Source organism: Amblyomma maculatum, chromosome 7 (genome assembly GCF_055883805.1).
Source record: "Amblyomma maculatum isolate TAMU_Amacu chromosome 7, ASM5588380v1, whole genome shotgun sequence".
Classification (NCBI taxonomy): Eukaryota; Metazoa; Arthropoda; class Arachnida; order Ixodida; family Ixodidae; genus Amblyomma; species Amblyomma maculatum.
Window position 1 is genome coordinate 47,635,567 of NC_139350.1, and position 18,856 is coordinate 47,654,422.

The following is an 18,856-nucleotide window of genomic DNA, read 5'->3' on the forward strand; positions in this document are numbered from 1 at the left end:
CAGACAAAGAGCGACCAGCTGTCACTTACAACCACCAGTTAAGCTAATTAACGCTAATTAACGGCTGTAACGGTGACACTCTAGGCTGAACCAAACCAACTTTTGGTTTTGGTTTCGTTTTTGCCCTTTTAACATATTTCTAATTGATGTTTTGAAAAAGGCTCCTTTTTTTTTATCTAGGCTTACACGAGAGAGCGAATTTTAGGAACATGATAGAATTATGAACTCAAAATGTTCCAAAAACCCCTGGACTTGCCTTTAAGCATCTGCTTCTGCTACAGCCGAACCTGGATATATCGAACTCGAAGGGGATTTGCGAAATAATTCGATATACAGAAATTGCCTTGAGATGCCACTTGCGATTGTGAAACACGATGCCGTATTTGTCGAGTAATCGACCTACTCGCATAATGAACCCACCCTCCATTTTTGCTGCTGAGAATTTAAAAAAAAAAAAAAAAAGTTAGTCTCTGGCGCATCCCTCCGTTTTGACTGTCGCATTCCCAGCTCATTTATTGGCAGCGTGCCAAGATGCTGCGCAGCTATAATGTCATGGCGTGTTGATCTTTTGACTATACCTTTGATGTTAGCTCCTGCGGTGGCAGGGAGTGAACTTGGCAGAGTGCCCATGATGGCTTGATTGCACAAGCATGGTTCAATTTAACATGCCGCGCTTGGGGCGGGTGGAGTCCACTGCCAAAAAATGATTGGAAAGCCTGATAGCTGCAAATGCCGTTTGAACCGAACAGTGCTAAAAGCTGGTGTCATAATTGCAGCTGACCGCATGCTTTCACTGATTCATATATGCAAGGATGAACGACTCTGGCGAAAAAAAAAAAAAAATTGTCGCTTCCGCAGCCGCCATGGCTTATGCTACACTGCACATTCAGCACAACGACAAGGATGTATGACTCTCGCAAAAGAAAAAAACAAATTTGCTGCTTCTTAACGTCCGCCACCGCAATAGCTTACGCTGTGCTGCATGTTCAGCGCAAGTATGGTCGACTCGCAAAAAAAAAAAAAAAAAAAAAAAAAAAATACCACTTCTAAACATCCACAGCCGCCAAAGCTTACGCTACTATGCACGTTCAGCCCAATGACAAGGACGGTTAACTCTCGCAAAAGAAAATAAAAAATATGCCGCTTCTTAACGTCTGTAGCCTCCATAGCTTATGCTATGCTGCAAGTTCAGTACAACAAAAATAAAAGACCCCCGGGAAAAAAAAAAAAAAAAAAGAATTACCACTTCTAAACATCCACAGCCGCCAAAGCTTACGCTACTATGCACGTTCAGCCCAATGACAAGGACGGTTAACTCTCGCAAAAGAAAATAAAAAATATGCCGCTTCTTAACGTCTGTAGCCTCCATAGCTTATGCTATGCTGCAAGTTCAGTACAACAAAAATAAAAGACCCCCGAAAAAAAAAAAAAAAAAAAAAAAAGAATTACCACTTCTAAACATCCACAGCCGCCAAAGCTTACTCTACTATGCACGTTCAGCCCAATGACAAGGACGGTTAACTCTCGCAAAAGAAAATAAAAAATATGCCGCTTCTTAACGTCTGTAGCCTCCATAGCTTATGCTATGCTGCAAGTTCAGTACAACAAAAATAAAAGACCCCCGGAAAAAAAAAAAAAAAAAAAAAGAATTACCACTTCTAAACATCCACAGCCGCCAAAGCTTACGCTACTATGCACGTTCAGCCCAATGACAAGGACGGTTAACTCTCGCAAAAGAAAATAAAAAATATGCCGCTTCTTAACGTCTGTAGCCTCCATAGCTTATGCTATGCTGCAAGTTCAGTACAACAAAAATAAAAGACCCCCGGAAAAAAAAAAAAAAAAAAAGAATTACCACTTCTAAACATCCACAGCCGCCAAAGCTTACGCTACTATGCACGTTCAGCCCAATGACAAGGACGGTTAACTCTCGCAAAAGAAAATAAAAAATATGCCGCTTCTTAACGTCTGTAGCCTCCATAGCTTATGCTATGCTGCAAGTTCAGTACAACAAAAATAAAAGACCCCCGGAAAAAAAAAAAAAAAAAAAGAATTACCACTTCTAAACATCCACAGCCGCCAAAGCTTACGCTACTATGCACGTTCAGCCCAATGACAAGGACGGTTAACTCTCGCAAAAGAAAATAAAAAATATGCCGCTTCTTAACGTCTGTAGCCTCCATAGCTTATGCTATGCTGCAAGTTCAGTACAACAAAAATAAAAGACCCCCGGAAAAAAAAAAAAAAAAAAAGAATTACCACTTCTAAACATCCACAGCCGCCAAAGCTTACGCTACTATGCACGTTCAGCCCAATGACAAGGACGGTTAACTCTCGCAAAAGAAAATAAAAAATATGCCGCTTCTTAACGTCTGTAGCCTCCATAGCTTATGCTATGCTGCAAGTTCAGTACAACAAAAATAAAAGACCCCCGGGAAAAAAAAAAAAAAAAAAAAAAGAATTACCACTTCTAAACATCCACAGCCGCCAAAGCTTACGCTACTATGCACGTTCAGCCCAATGACAAGGAAGGTTAACTCTCGCAAAAGAAAATAAAAAATATGCCACTTCTTAACGTCTGTAGCCTCCATAGCTTATGCTATGCTGCAAGTTCAGTACAACAAAAATAAAAGACCCCCGGAAAAAAAAAAAAAAAAAAACGGAAGTCTGCAGTTTCTTGAAAGTCCGCAGCCGCCATAGCTTTCCTACGCCGCACATTCAGCACGACGACACAAGACGCGCACACCCGTAACCTGGCGGGCACAGACGGTTCACAACACACTGGAGAAAGCTTCCGGCGTTCTGTCTGCCACGGGCCGAGCTGGCTTGTCGGCACATGCGTAGTGCCTGCTGCTGCAAACGAAGACCGAGAAAGAGAGGACTAGCAGAGACAGATAGCTTGCCAGAAGAATGGGCACACCCTTATGCTTCGCTCCATCATGCTGCTTCCCCTCTCCCGAACACCACGACTGCATTGGCTGCATTGGCTGCTCCATACCAGCCATTGCCAAACTGATTTCCTCCCGTTCCTTCACACACATGGCTTGCAACTGTCTCGTGCCGGCGCGCGACAAACGATCACCAGAGATGCGCGGGCCTTTGGGGAAAGGGCACGGTGCTGCTCTAGACCAGCCGTCGCCAAACCATTCTCTCTCATTCCTTTCCCACGTGGCTTGAACCTGTCACGCGGCAAACAGCCAAGGGTGATGTGATAGTCTTTGAGGAAAGACGCACCTTCCAGTGCATGGTGCGGAGTTCGATAAAGTCGCCGACCGATATTTCGGACGCCCAATTTTCTGGACCAGCCTGAAAATCCGGACCTTGCCATGGCACCACCACGCACTTCATAGAGTCAATGTACAACACCGACCGAAATTTCAGACGTTTCAAATCCTCGTTCGATTTTTTGGACTTTTTCCTTCGATTCGCGACTCAAGGGCTACTGAAAACGCAAACAACGCCGGTGCCATTTTGCTTTTCTAGCCGCTGCCATTTTGGTTTTCTGCAACCTCGAACCCACGTATCATATCTACAGCTGATCATGCCATCGGAACTTCGCATACCCGGTATAGCCTTGATAGCAGGCATCGCTTGCTTCACTGTCCCGCAAGTGCCAGCTCTGGCGTGCTGCTGCCGTCACCGTCGTCCACAGTCGTCAGTCGCTATTCACGGTTTGTGTGTTGTGCTGTTTACATCGCCGCGCCAACTATCGGACACTAACGCCGGGCGTTATCCAGACACTCAAGCACCTTTATCGGTCACGCATGCTTAGTCGCATGGTGTTATGCATGGACAACGACAAAACCTACAGTGTCGACTTGTCTGCACTCGGCATGCTTTCTGATGCATGGAAAGCGATGACCAAGGAGACACTGCGGAATTGCTTCTGCCACCCTGGTTTCGCGATCAGAGATGAAGTGTTGTCGTCATCCGATAATAGCACCAGTGACTCCCATAAGCCGCCTTCATCTGCTGACCTCATCGAGCACTTGCGTGCTGCAGGAGGCGTTCCCATGGAAGTGACGCTGGAGTAGTTTGCTCACACTGACAGTTCAGCTCTGCGCTGAACTCGCCAACGACGAAATTGTTCACCAGGTGCTTGAAAGTGATGACTCGGGCTCCAACAGTGAGGAGCCAGAGGCTGTGCTGCCAACTAATAGTGAACTAACCCGAGCTTTGATGGTGCTATCGGCTGTGTACAGCGAGAACGTCACCCTTGCCGACGTGCAAGCCGACTGACTTGTAAGGCAACATAGTGCCCTGCAGAGGCATATTGACCACTTTTTCAAGCCGCTCGCAAAATAAAGTGACATTTTTTTGCGTAAATGCATTTTTTTGGACTGCACGATTTTCCGGACGCTATCTCGGCTTCTTGAGAGTCCAAAAAATCGGTCGGCGACTGTATATCGAACGACCAGTGAAACTGAAGTTCGATATACGATGCAGCTTGCCTATACCTTTACATGGGATTTTCAAGGGGATATTCCGTGAGTTCGATACAGCCAAACTTCGAATGATCAGGGTTCGACTGTACGAAGCACTCAGCATGCAGCAAGAGCTCAGCACACAGTAACATGTCACATGCAGTTCCTTGGCCTGCTGGCAATGCCTTCATGACAAAGCAGATGATTTGAAGGGCAACTTCCGCAGGTTTTTCACTATTCAAAGTTGGCAATGAATATTGTACTGCAAGTTCCTCTCAAAAACAATACCGTGTGTGCCAAAAAACAAAGCTGAAAACTGGTTTTATTCTGAGCCACACCATGTGGCTCGTAATGCATTCCCAGAGTTTCAAATTTCCTGAAGGTAAGGAGATTTTCTGTCCTACCATTTCTATAGGGACGGACTTCACGAATGTAAAAGGAGTGCCGCAGCAGGGCTTAGAAGCACACCCCATGGGCATGACAAAGACCGCACATATGAGTACAGTGCAGTCTACTTATAACGATATTGAGAAAACCAGAAAATCTGATCGTTACAACCGATTATCGTTATACCTGGACCGGCCAAAAAAAAAAAAAAAAGAAATGAAGAGAAAAAAAAAAAAAAAGCATAGACCCACATATTTTCTCATGCGTATAGGTTTGTCTACTTACTAGCGATAAGTAAATTGGGTTGAACAATGCTAATCATCGTAAACAGCACTAAACACTTTATTACAGGATACATCAATATCCATAAAATAACTTAAGCATTACTTAAAAAAATGTCGGAAATTCGCGCTCATTTGAGCAGCAGCTGAAGCTTAACAAAACACTGCTTGTACGCTTGTATGCTGGTGGCAGTCCTTGTTGCGTGAGCAATACTGATTAGTGACTGACTGAACTGCAGAACATCCCCAGCCTTGATGGTTGTTAAAATCGTAGAGTGTGAATGCCCATATTTTTTCACGAGGCTTCCAACCTTGAAACCTTGCCAGAAATCTCGATGAATCTGCTGTTTCATCTAGAGAGGTATTGCATCATCAATGTGGTTGGCGCAATCTTCTACGGACGCACATTAGGCGATGACAATACAGCCGCACCCTTTGTGTGGCAAAAGGCAGCGATTGCGATGGGGACAGTGCTCAATTCATAATCGCATGCAATGGCGCTCGCTGATTTCTCCACGACAGTCCATTTTCGCCGCATATATATGTCGAGTTTTCACGTCATACCTTTCTTAGTATTTTTTATTAAACATTCAGACAAATTTTCGCAGTAAACATATACCGGGAGGTGATAAAGCTATCATTATACCTGATGTACCACCGATAATTGATCGTTATACTATCTGGTTTATTTTTACATTAGAATTTGATCGTTACAAGCAATACATCATTATATCCGGTATCGTTGTAAATGGACTACACTGTGAAGGCAAGGTGGTTGTTTCTAGCCCAGTGATTAGGCACTGCTTCTTTTTGTTCCTTCCAAACTAGTGCGATGTCAGTGACAGAGGACTAGCTTGGAACTATGATACCCATCACCTCCTCAGAGGTACCGAAGACTGCAGAATGCAATGGGTACATTTGTGCTAGATCTTCCCTGTCTGAGGAGGCCTTGGGGTCCACACAGCCTGCTTTGCCAGTGGTGGAGTGGTGTTAGCTACTTCCACCAGGGATGCGTATGGTGCTGCCCAAGGCTCACTACGTGGCTTGGGCAGGAGTGCTGTGATGCCACACCCTGTTGCACCATAATGAAGTAAGTTGGATTTTGAGCTAATGAAAGTCACTCACGCTTCCCTGACTTTTTTTGACTCTGATGGTGAGGATCTCTTTCTTTTTTCCTTACTGGGCAGAAGGTGTGCGAGAAGGCAGGATGGCTGCCCTCACAGTAGGATGCTCACGGGAGGCATACTTGGCAGAAGTGAGTTGGCCTGCACAGCTCTGCGTGCCATGGCTTTGAGTTCATTATACTATACTCGGGTTCAACTGTATATCCAAGATGCTGCCACTAATTTCTTACCCTCTTACACTGGCAGCCTATCAGGATGCGATGAGCATTTGCCTACTAGCACTTCACTACACATGGATACCTGGAACTATGTTTCGTTGCCTTGGAAACGGCTCAGAATGAAGAGCCCAGCATTCGTGATTCCCTATAAGCAGTGTCAGCAATGACAATGAGTTTGCACTCACTCATTCCCAGCAGAAAAAGACTGCCACAGGTAAGAAGGAACGGCTGCATGCCTTTCATTTTGAATAAACCAAACCACTCCCAACAATACTAAATGTCACAGTCCTGGGTCATTTTAATTAACGTTGTCTCCAATCAATTACAGTTCCAGTTTTAAAAAACCTAGCATGACTACCCAGCTGCATGACAATGGCTTCTAGGATTTTCAGCAGTTGGTCAGACTGCCAGCATATGTAATCGTCCATGAAACAGTTGTCATGCCTGCCACTCGAGTTTCACCGCATTTCACCAACATCGAAGCTCCAGCAACCTTTTGTAGCGTTCAGTAAACATCAATTTTGCAGTGCATCAATTTTGTGCCCACTACCTTAACAGGAGATACCACAAAGAGGTAATACACACCTGCCACATTTTCACTATTACACATCAGTTAGATGGATGCAAAGTTCCTTCAATGTGTTTCTGCCAAGACAATACAAATTCTTTTATGACTTCAAGCTCTCTGAATCAATTCTTAGTTAGCATCGTGAATGTACTGCACTGTTCTCGAGCAAAATAGCCAGGAGGGCACTCACAGCTTCATACAGGTACTGAGGAATCTGTGTTGTCTTCCCTGAGCCAGTCTCACCTTCAATGATTAGCACCTGGAAAAAAAAAAAGCAATCTGGATTGTGAAAAAGAAAAAGAAAGCAACATTGCTAATAGCAAGAACACTGAAGCAACAATCTCTGCAAAACGTTCACTGCATATATTGTCCCCCTTCCCCGTCTTTTCCAATAAAGAATGTTCAGAAAACTTTCGCAAAACGAATGTCAGGAAGCAACTTGATCAATCCAAAGACAAAGGCATACTACTGACAACAGGGTACAGACAAATAAAGCTCGGTTCACACTGCGGAAACAGTTGGTCAACTCTGTCCGACAACAGCGCGTCTGCATAGTGCTGGCGACCCTATCACACCACTTCCACGCAAACTGTTCAGAAATACGTCTCTGTCGCCTGGCTACACAGAATGGAAACTTCTGCGGGAACACTTGGCAGACTCTAGCGACTTCGGCAGCGCTCCTCCACTGCCCCTCTAGAGTAGCTGCTCATATGGTGCCGTACCCTTCGCGTGCTCTCTTTTGTGGGCGACTCTTGCCCACAAAAGGAGGAGAACCACGGCAGCCCCACCACAGCTGGTTTCAATTGCGGCACCCTGCCTGACTGCTTGCAAGGTGCCGTACAGCAGCATACAACATAGCGATAAAAGAAAGTTTTTTTTTTTTTTTTTTTATCTGCTGTTTGCAAGCCCGGAAACCATTAAAAAACAATCAATCACTGTTAAGTGCATGCTGTGGTGGTATGTCGTCACTGGGGTTTTCACTCGGCCGGCGAACAAGCGAAACACTGCTCAAGGACGCTGCTTGCGTTTAGCTTTTATTTCCTATGTCTGTCCTACCGAGGCAACACCCCTTCAACCTGCCTTGTTTCTCAGCTGTTTATGCAGCGTGACAACAAGCTGTTTGGAAACAAGTTTCTTTGAAAAAAAGTTTCCGGCTTGATGGCAAATGTTTTGTTCATGTCACTGTTAAGTTCACGCAGTGTGAACTGTGCTTAAGATGCTCCATTAACACGACAGAAAGAAAGTGCAAGGCCAAACACGTGAGGACTGCACATGGGCTGTGCACATTGTTCAGCAGTGCACTTAAGTGAGCAGGTGCACGGAAACGACAACACAAAAAGGCAAAGACGAAGGCCAAACACCTGCCTGGTGGTCAGCAATGGCGTCGAGCAGGTCCTCACGGAAGGGGAAAATGGGAAGGCTGCGACGTGTTTCCTGGATGGTCAGCTTCTTGCGTTCTTGCTCGCTCAGCTCGGGCTCGGCTTTCCTGTCCTGAGGAATGAGTCGTGATGTGAGCGCAACTAAAAGACCACCTCTCCTCCTGTGCAGTTGCTGCAGTACTCCTAAGCAGTGGGCCATGCTTGTCTCCAGTTAGTCGTTAACACCGTTCCCTGCTTGTACTTTAGTGACATTCTGATTGTCAAATATGTTTGGCGACCGACAAAGGATGCACTATTGTTGCAGTTTCTATGGAAATGGGAGCCTGCAAGCACTACAAAAGAAGCAATACATATCCAAAAGCCACATGTTGCGCCAACAAATGTTGAGCAGCATATATAGCAAATGGAAGCATGAACAAAAGCTTTCATACTTAATCTTTGAACCACAGTCTTAATTATGAATGCAACGAGGTCTCAATGTGGGTATTACATCTCAGAGCGCAAGGCTCTTGTGTGCGGCACAGGCCTCACAACTTTGGCTCTACTGTGAGAAACTAGTGATACTGATTGTAGTTTGCCACTGACAACAGGCACTACACAAGTACAATAGACTCCTCCCAACTCTTTCAGAACCATGAAAAAAAAAATAAACAGGCAGTTCTAAGGTGTCTTGTCAGAAACAACTTTTTTTTCTACAAATGTAGTACATAAACAACCCTGATGTGACATGTACCAAAAGAAGTTATTAAAAGCATTTCATATAAATGAATAAGATTTACTTCATTAAGTGCTATACGTAACATGCACATACCTCATTTAGTGTAAGGTTCTGGAAAAAGAAATTAGGAATACATAGTTGAAAAAGTATGAATGTAAAAATAACAAATGGTGAAGAGAGAGGTTTGTTATGTTCAGCACAAAAATTTTATTTCTGTGTAGTGTCCTACCCCACATCACAGGTACAAAGGCTCGTCTTCTTCCATTTCCTGCCTAGCATCTGCTGCAAGTCATCTTGAAGTTAACTGGCGACATGAGTTTACTCAGAATGTCGCCAGTGTCACCTGTTTGCCTTTGTGCTGTTTTAATTCTACAATCTTGTGCGCCCTGAGAATTTTTTTTTTTTCAAGGATAATCGTTGCATTTTTATAGTTTGCACCCCGCAACTAGTCGAAAAACACAGATTTCAAAAAGCTATATTTAATGCTGAAAAACATTCGCCAAACATAGGAAACTACACAGCCTAGCTATAATGTATGCTAAAATGTAGCTATTTAGAAAGCCATCAAATACAGAGAAATTTTTTTTTAACTTCATACATAACATGATGACAGCCTCGCTCTGCATACTTTATAAAAAACATCCAAAAATAAAAACTTAAAAAGGCATACATTAATAGTAAAACAGTGAAGTAAAAATAGTTCAGAATCTTAAAAGCTACGCTACATTATTTCCTTTATTATTTGTAAAAATTTCGCACACCTATCTGCACCTATCTGGAGATTTCCTTTTTAGTACTGCTCGAAAACAGTGATCACCATTTATTTCCCGAGGACAGCTGTTGCAAGTATGATGTACGTTTTTTTAAATGCCTTAACAAAAAGCAGTGAAGCCAGATTAACCAGGAACAAATCATTTATGTGCTAAGTCCATTTTGAATGCATGCCATTCTCTTAACCACAATGCTAAATTGCTAAGCATGTTTAATTTCAGCTTGGTCTTCTCCTTATAGCCCAACTTACAGTTTTTGCGTTTTCAAGTTTTTGGCGGTTTATGGCTAGCATATTTCGCAGCGTATTCTGTACAGTGTGGCAAAGTGTGATCAAGTCTGCCATAAAGACTAAAAATTTGCTCCAATAGTTGTTCCCTGGAATCTAGGTACAGAAACCAAACTCGATGTGGCTGAAAGAGCTTCGCACTTATTGAAGTTCTGGAGAACCCACATCCCACGTCTGAGCTTTCTGTTGCCAAAACCGCAGCACAGGTTGCTGAAACCCTGGCAAATGCAAATAAAACAGTGGGAACACAGAGTGAGCATGTGTAACTGCTTAAAAGAGAGCTGTAATTGAAAGCATGCTTTCTTAGTGCCACAGTTAAGGATCCAGACTGGTAATTGTTTTATTCATCATTCAAGCCGAAGTCAGAGAACGTGAAGAGGTTTTCAGACTTTTCATGACAGCTGTCCAAGAAAATCCACAGTACAAGCAACGAAATGGCACAAATGGCCCCAAATTCGTAGTGAATTCTCTATCTGAGCTCAACGTCACTTGCTTTCTACATCTGAGACGAACCTGCTTTGAATATTTATTTCTTGCACAGCGCCACATAAAAAAAAAAAAAAAAGAAAAAAAGAAAAAAAAAAAGAAAAAAGAAAAGTGAACCAGATGGATGCCTAAACTAATACTATCAGACTACCAGGTGGGGCTACACATTTCAGCACATGGAAATTAGCATTCGGCAGTGCGTCGAAAGTGACTCTTCATATACGAATGATAACCTACGGGGCGGTCCCGAAAAAGTTACCATGGAGCCTGAAGAGGATTCAAACAATGTTCCATTCATGCCAAGTAGTGCTGCAAAAGTTTGAGTGCTTGAGCGACTATCGTCATTCAGTGCATCGTCTGTGGAGAGTAACTTGCTAAAAACAACTTTGCACAGAAATTCTTCTTTGCTGTCTCTAAATGCGTTTGGTATACTAAAATTATTGAAAGTGTAACCGATGAGCTCTTTAGAAATGCTGGTCAAGCATCCCCATTCTGGCTATAGGGTGCGGCCAGCATGGTTTCAGAGGCCCATGAGAGAAATGTGCAAAATGCCAAGTACTGCTTTTGCAGTACTGACACCATGTGAGGTGTGCTCATCCTGCTTCTGGCTGCATGTGCTTCACGAGCGCCATGGTCATGGTTGCGTCGTCAGGGTGGTGGAATGGCATAGAAGCTGAAACCATCGAAACAATCACCTGACGCCACTGCTTGATAACGCCTCCCATCGCTGGAAGCAGGATAATGCTCATACCGCTGAATAATAGCATGATTGGAAGTGCAAATTTAGGCTGAAAGCTGATCAAAACAGCATACAAAACATGGCGCAAATATGACATAATAAAATAGGGGGGGGGGGGGGAGAGATTGTATTATATGTGGGTTTTTGCTTCACCAGTGTTTCAATTAACCAAAGAATTTTCCTCCTGCGGACCCCCCCATATGAACCAAACAAATCACTTCAGTTAATTTCCTTTATCTGCGATTTTCATTTAATAGGGTTTCCTTTACTGGGCCCCAGTCCACTGTAATGGAGCTTTTACTTCAATTTTGCTGCACACAGTCTAAATGTCAAGTTACTTATACTGAGGCTTACAGCAACTAAGGCTATGAGGTGCTAAACACAGGGTTAGATAAAAGTGCACCTTTTCTGAAATAAAGACACACCATGTAAACCCCCAGAAGCCCCCAGAGCAGCCCCAATGAGCAATGAACAATATGAACATGGAAAGCACCCATTCATGAATGGGTGTGCAGGAATAACAAGTATGCGTCACATGTGTTGGCTAGCTACCATTAACATCAAGCAATATACATGTATGAGCTAGTGTACCAAGCTGGCAAGCAAGGTGTGTTGAGTGCCTCATTGCAGCTGCCTCAACAATATGCAATCTGCCTGGCAACATCACTCAGGGGCCACTTAAGTGCCCTGATCCCACAGTGTGACAATTTCAACATCCGTCCTCAAAAGGAGCTGGTTGGTTTCACTTGTGGGGTTTAACATCCCAAAGCAACTAAGGCTATGAGAGACACCGTAGTGGAAGGCTCCGGAAATTTCGACCACCTGGGGGTTCTTTCACGTGCACTGACATCGCACAGCACATGGGCGCCTTGGTTTACGCCTCCAATGAAAAACAGCCACCACAGTCAGGATTCGATCCCGCATCCAAGTCCTCAAAAAGAACTGGTGCATAGCAGGTGTGGTCAAGTAAAGACCTCTACTTACCTTATGCTTTGTTCCTGGTACACGCAGTGCTTGGACAAATTCAATAGCATCATCCAGAATGAGGTCGTACTTCTCTTCCTGGTCAGAGGAGAGAAAGAAAAAGCCCAATCTTGAATAAACACAATGTGAAAATGTGAGCAGGAAATAAAACAAGCTTGGACACTGGTAAGGGAGATCATTGCAAAGTGGATGACTGAACAATTTCATCCCTATATGTGGAAAATACAAATACTGTGAAAGCTCGTTAATTCACACCTCGTTAATTCGAACTGACCGTTATGGTCCCACCAAGCTGTATAAGCATCTATGGGTAAACCAACTCGTTATTTCGCGCGCACATTGGCACCTTCATCGATAATTCGAACTGCGCGCCGCCACGGGGGTGGTATTTCAGACTGCACTACAAGTTTTCTTGGTGTAACGATAGGTGGCGCGAACGCTCCGATCCAATCCAATCCAGCAAATCCAGCACACCCACCGTTATCACCATCAGCGTAAGTGCCCGGATGAGTGGGGTGAGGTTAGCGAGGCGTCGCGGCTGTTCTTTCACATGTTGTGCGCCGCGCGTACGTTGTTCTTTGTGCTGTGTCGCTAGTTGGGCTCAACCGTTGTGCCTTTCACAATGTGCTCTCGCAGCAAAGGATACAGTGTGAAAACGCCGAAGGAAAAGGTGAAAATCCTGTGTGAAGTGGATGCCGGAAAGGCAAGCAAATTGGAAATTGCTAAGAAGCATTGCATCCCTAAAAGCATGCTCTCAACTTACATAAAAAATAAGAGAACGATTGAAAATGCGTACGAAAATGAAGTTTTCGCCAGCAGTCGCAAGACTTAGGCCCGCGAAGCACCTGGAATTAGAGCACACGACGGTCAGCTGGATCAAAGAAATGAGAAGCCAGGACATTCCACTGTGTGGTCCGATGGTCATGGCGAAGGCGGCAGACTTTGCGCTTCGCCTTCACATCGAAGATTTCAATGCTTCAAAAGGCTGGCCTCATCGCTTTCAGGACAGGCACAACATTGTGTTTCGCACTTTGTCGGGCGAAAGCAAAGATGTGAACAGCGAAACGTGCACGACATGGCACATGGATGCTTTGCAGGAGTACCTCGAAGCCTATTCGCCGCATGATATCTTCAATGCGGATGAAACCGCGCTATTATACAGGTTGCTAAGACAATGGCTTACAAGGGAGACAGCTGTGCAGGTAGGAAGCATAGTAAGGAGTGCGTAACCGTCTTGGTCGCAGCAAATATGACCGGGACGGAGAAACTGCCCCTCCTTGTCATAGGAAAGGCTCTGAAGCCTCGCTGCTTCAAGAACATCTGCACACTGCCGGTGGAATACACCGCTAATCGTAAAGCGTGGATGACATGAGAAATATTCAGGCAGTGGCTGATCAAGCTCGACCGTAAGTTTGAAATGAGCGGAAGAACGGTTCTTTTGATAGTGGACAACTGTTCCGCACACACGGTTGATGTGGACCTCAAGGCTATAAAGCTCGTCTTTCTCCCACTGAACACAACTACAGCCCTGCAGCCGATGGACCAGGGCGTCATTAAGAATGTGAAGCCATTCTACAGGCGCCACATGTTGGAATGCATGGTTCTGTGCTCGGGCATGAAGGATTACACTGTGACGCTGCTCACAGCCTTGCATATGTTGGTGCGTGCCTGGGATCAGGTCACGGCAGCAACAGTTTCTAACTGTTTCTGGCATTGTGGCTTCAGTGTGGCCGATGAAGGTCCAGGCAAGGAAGCAGCATATGAGCCCAGTCAGCAGGAAGTCATCCTCGCAGGTTTGCGTGATGCGCTAGAAGACATAAGCTTCGACGACTACATCGATGCAGACAGCTGTGCAGTGGTGTGTGGTGCTTTGAGCGACGAGGACATCATCGCGCAGGTAACAGGCGAAGAACCTGCCGTCGATGATGATGAAAAGGATGAAAAAGAGGCGCCAGTGCGACCCTCTGCTTCGCAAGTGATAGAGGCAATCGATGTCGCACGCCTATTTTTCAGTTTCGAGGAGGGCGAAGATGATGCTCTGCGTTACTTTCGCACTTTGGAAAGCAAAGTGATGAGCATTGCTTTCAAAGAAAAAAAGCAAAAAATGATCACCGATTATTTTCATCAATAAATAAAGTGAGTTGCAAGTGCTTTCTATACTCAGGGACTTAACTCTTTATGGTAGTGCAGCGGAAGGTATGAGTGCGGCGCCAGTTCAGCCTGCGTTTCTGGCTTGTGACAGCATGCTAAGAGCATGCTTGTGGAGGCTGGCGGCTCGCGCTCGTACCTTCCGCTGCATTGCCCCGAGTATATAGCAACCCAGTCTCAATTCTGGCTCTTTTCCATGCCTCTCGTTATTTCGAATTCAACTTAATTAGAACTCGTTAAGTGTCCCCATGAAATTCGAATTAACGAGCTTTCACTGTAGACATGTCTGCACTAAGATAAACAAAACAGCTGGCATCCTATACCGCCATGCCTAGTCTTCTAACGAGAGTGAAAATTCTGACGTACAGTGCCTTCTTACTGCCATTGTATGAAACAATCTTGCCTTTAATCAGATGCATGCCTGCATATCTAGGGTGACATCACAACTCCTTGTCATTGTGCTACAACTTCCCGAGACAACTGAACCCTCTTTCAACACATGGCATCGGTATAGTGAAATTTCAAACAGATAACCAGCTGCCATTATCTTTTTCGATGGAGCACTTCTCTATGTTTATATCTTTCGTTATGCTCTTGGCTCTCTCTGTTCCTTGCAAGAATTTTTGTGCATCTTTTCTTTCAACGTTCACTGCATGCATCATTTGTAAAATGGAACCGATAATTGCTGTATGTACTTATTTTGTTCTGATAAATTTCTTCTTGTGTGCAAATCCCATGTATGATCCCACGAGTCCTCAACCATGGTTGCCATGTGAAGAATGGGCACAGGGGCTTTTCAAGCTACGGCTGGCGGAGTTTTCCTCTGCATCCCTTGTCCCACGTTTGTAATAGCGAGCGAGATAAACACAATTCTTTGGTTTTACTACTTCATTTGTGAAGAAACTGCAGTTATCTAAGGACCTAGGGATAAGGGACACTTTAAAAAGAGCGGGAATGCGTGTGCCAGTCATGGCTCTGAGGCCCACCTTGTCTCCATGCTCTTTTGATACGAAAGTGACAACCATGTAAACATTTTATATAAAGTTTCCTTGCTATTTCACTGTAACCTATCTCCAGCTTGTCCCTCTTCTGGCCCGCCAAAACTACCAGAGGCCCAACAAGGTACACTGATTGAATCTGTCTGGAATGAAGGAGCGAGGCAGGCAGCGCAGACACGCTCTCCTCTGTGTGCACCAGACCTCCGTCATCCGAAAACAGTGACATCCTTCTCGTATACCGCTGCCCATGTGAATGCGGGAGCAAGTTAAGGGTTCTCTACTAGTCTGCCAGTCTCTACTACATGAGACACTAGTAGATAACTCCGAAATGATCCTGACTGCACACATATTCAACAGTCTTCTCAATGTTCAAGGTTCTTTATATGAAAAGCCATGCTTCTTTAAACCAAGTACAGGGATGTTGCACTACAAGAAGCGATTAGCTGAAAGGAAATCGGAGACAATTCCATGCAGCAGCACTCACTGAATGTAACAACAGAGAATGCCTGAATGTAAGAATGAAGCTTGAATGTGAAAGCAGAGAGAATAGACACGTCAAGCTATTCCTGGAAGAAGGTGGTGCTCACCTGGCGTTTGTCTTTGGCATCCTTTGCCCCAAAGCGCATGCGGGCAATGCCCATGCGCTCCTCTTCCCATTTGCGTTGCTCTGCCTGTGGCACCTGCTCCCGCTCGTCCACCTCGACGTAGTCTTCAATGTCGTCCTGCGGCCACACAGCATGCTTCACAGTGAGACACAACAGTGGCCCAAAATGGCGGCCAATCATGCCACAAAAGCTTTTGCAATGTCTGTCACATTTTGAGAGGCCAGATTCAATACAGGACACAAACTGGTGGTGCATTTTCACACAAAATGCAAGTCAAGGTCACAGGCTTGATAGTGAAAGTTGATAGCTGATAGGCTGCGTGTAAACATGGGGGAACTGACAAGAGTGAATTGAATGAGAGTTATTCCTACCTCTGCAAAAAAGAAAAAGAAAAGCAGGAACCTTCAATTTAAATAACCTTCGGAGTAAAGATAACCTTGAAATCGTGGGCTCAATTGCAATGTTCATTTCAACTTTAGAGATTGTTAGTAGGCACCTTACAGCATATGGTGGAAAACCAAAGGGCAAATGAGGCCACCTAATGGCACAGGATTGAATGCAGCGTGAAACTACAGTTTTTCTACCTCCATAGATTTTAATGAAATTTTTAACAAAACACTCTTCACAGCTTTCTGACATTTGCATTGCAACTTTCTGCAAAGGCAGCCTTTTTGTTGCAGTGCAGATTATTTTCAAAATTTCCCACTTTGTGGCCTAAAATCAAAGGCACTTTCCATGAGCACCCTTGCGTGCGTGACGCAGTCTACATGCTCAAAAGTATTTTTGTTTTAAGATAAGATAAAATATTTATTTCCATTGAACATGGTGGAGACGAGGTAAAAAGCCGCTTTTCGCAGCTTGACTGGACCTCGTCCCCTACAAATAGCAGCGTGTCATGCTGTACAAAATACCCAGCCACAACCTAATAAACAGCACAAAAATGTATGGGCATAACATATCAAAGACACTTTCTAATGACGACAAAAACAATGCAGGAAATACTCACTCTTTGTTTGCTGATGGATGCAATTTATAGCTTATTTTTGGTCATTTCAAACATATAATGATCCGAGCCATCCCTTACAGTAGCCAGCTTAGCCAATTAGCACTAACATGATACGTTTTATGACAGTATGCGACGTTACTGGTTGGTTTGTCACAAAATCATAACTTCGCTTAAAGCCAATTTCAGATTTCTGGCTTTTTCTTGAACAGGTCAATAAGTCGGGTACTGTTGATTAAAGGGGTTTTTGCTGCTTTAAACTACTTTTATTTACCATGTTGAAAAAAGCTTTTCCTTTATTTTTGTGCCAGAGAGAGCAGACTCTAACGAATATGATGCAGTTAGTCACTCAAAATGTAAAAAAAAAAAAAAAAAAAAGAAAACAGTGAAGTTCCCCTTTAGGCCCATATTTAAAAGCAAAATCTTTACTTTCCCAACACACACAGACCAGCCAAGACACTCAGGTACCAGACAACCCCTCCCAGTCATGCTCTCCTACAAGTGTGTTAAACAAGGTGCAGATGCTAGTGAGGAACTTCTATGCCACTGCACAGCCCTTATGGTGTAAACAATTTGCCTGACAGAAAAACAAACCACAAAAACAATTTTTTCAGTCCTGAAAAGGGCTACACAACCTCCATCTTCTGGTGCCAGGATCGGAAACCTGACAAGGCCACCGGCAGGCCACTATTGGCAAAAATCCAAAAATCTAAGTTTAAGAACCTGGAAAGACTACACAGCAGCCTTAAGTGCAACATGACCGACTGGCTGCTTACACAGTCTGTAAAATATGGGCCAGAGAGGAAAATAACGTCCAAGTTAGAATAGGGACCCTACAGTTATACAATGCAACCAAACTATCCTATTGGACGTATACATGCACAATGCAAGTTTTTTCACTTGTCACCTTCGAATGTTTAAAATCTTCTGCTAGCATAAGGTTTTACACGCTTGAAGGTGACAGAAAGAAAAAAAAACAAACAATGAATTCCGCTTTTTCTTTTACCAGACTAACTTTTTATCAGGGAGTTACAACTGAACTTGAACTGCATGTTGACTGACTATTATTTACCATGGTTTAGTTAGTTTAAACATACTTCAAAAAAATTGAAGTTGCATAGATTTTTCTCGCACCACCCTGGGTAAGCGAATCAACAGACACTCCTGTCACATACCGAAGCTGTGAGCGTATCCAACAAATAACACTTCAATATGCTCCCACTTACCCTCAACTATGACAAGTGAAACTGCACAAACCCATGGCTAAATTGTAAATTGCAGCAAATAAATGAACTTGCAATAGAATGAAGCGAGAAAAAAAAATAAAGCTTTCATCAGAAATTTCAGCTGTGATGCTGCTGAAGAATTTTCAACCATGAATGCAACCCAACACATTGCCAGGTCCGTGAGCCACGTCAAGTGCATGGTGCACACATGCTTGCTTGAAAAAGAAGCCACGCTTTATAATTTACAGCTTGTTCTTAATGGTTACATCTTTCACAAACACACAAAAAAAAGATCTTTCTTTACAAATCATTTATATTTGCAACTGAACAGTTGCTAACCATGAGGTTAGCAGCCTTTGATACAAATAACAATCCTGTTTTGGAACTGGTGCAGTGTTAAGCAGTATTGGGCTTGATTGCAATGAAGATGAGCTGTGCCACAACACTGGATCTGCACAGGTTCAATTCTAAGTGACACAATCAAGATCAAGAGTGGCTGCATGGGCTCAGT

The 18,856-nt window shown here is 44.0% G+C and overlaps 1 protein-coding gene across 1 annotated transcript in view; it reads right to left on the reverse strand.

Annotated features, from left to right (window-relative positions):
* The window catches only part of l(2)37Cb (DEAH-box helicase 16 lethal (2) 37Cb), a 98,550-nt gene that overhangs the window by 55,330 nt on the left and 24,364 nt on the right, over positions 1 to 18,856 (reverse strand). The window contains exons 7-10 of the mRNA XM_084609054.1: positions 16,099 to 16,233; positions 12,366 to 12,443; positions 8,368 to 8,493; positions 7,193 to 7,261 (exon numbers count right to left, since the gene is read on the reverse strand). Coding sequence (XP_084465180.1) covers positions 7,193 to 7,261; positions 8,368 to 8,493; positions 12,366 to 12,443; positions 16,099 to 16,233 — 408 coding nt within the window. The remainder of the gene's footprint in view (positions 1 to 7,192; positions 7,262 to 8,367; positions 8,494 to 12,365; positions 12,444 to 16,098; positions 16,234 to 18,856) is intronic.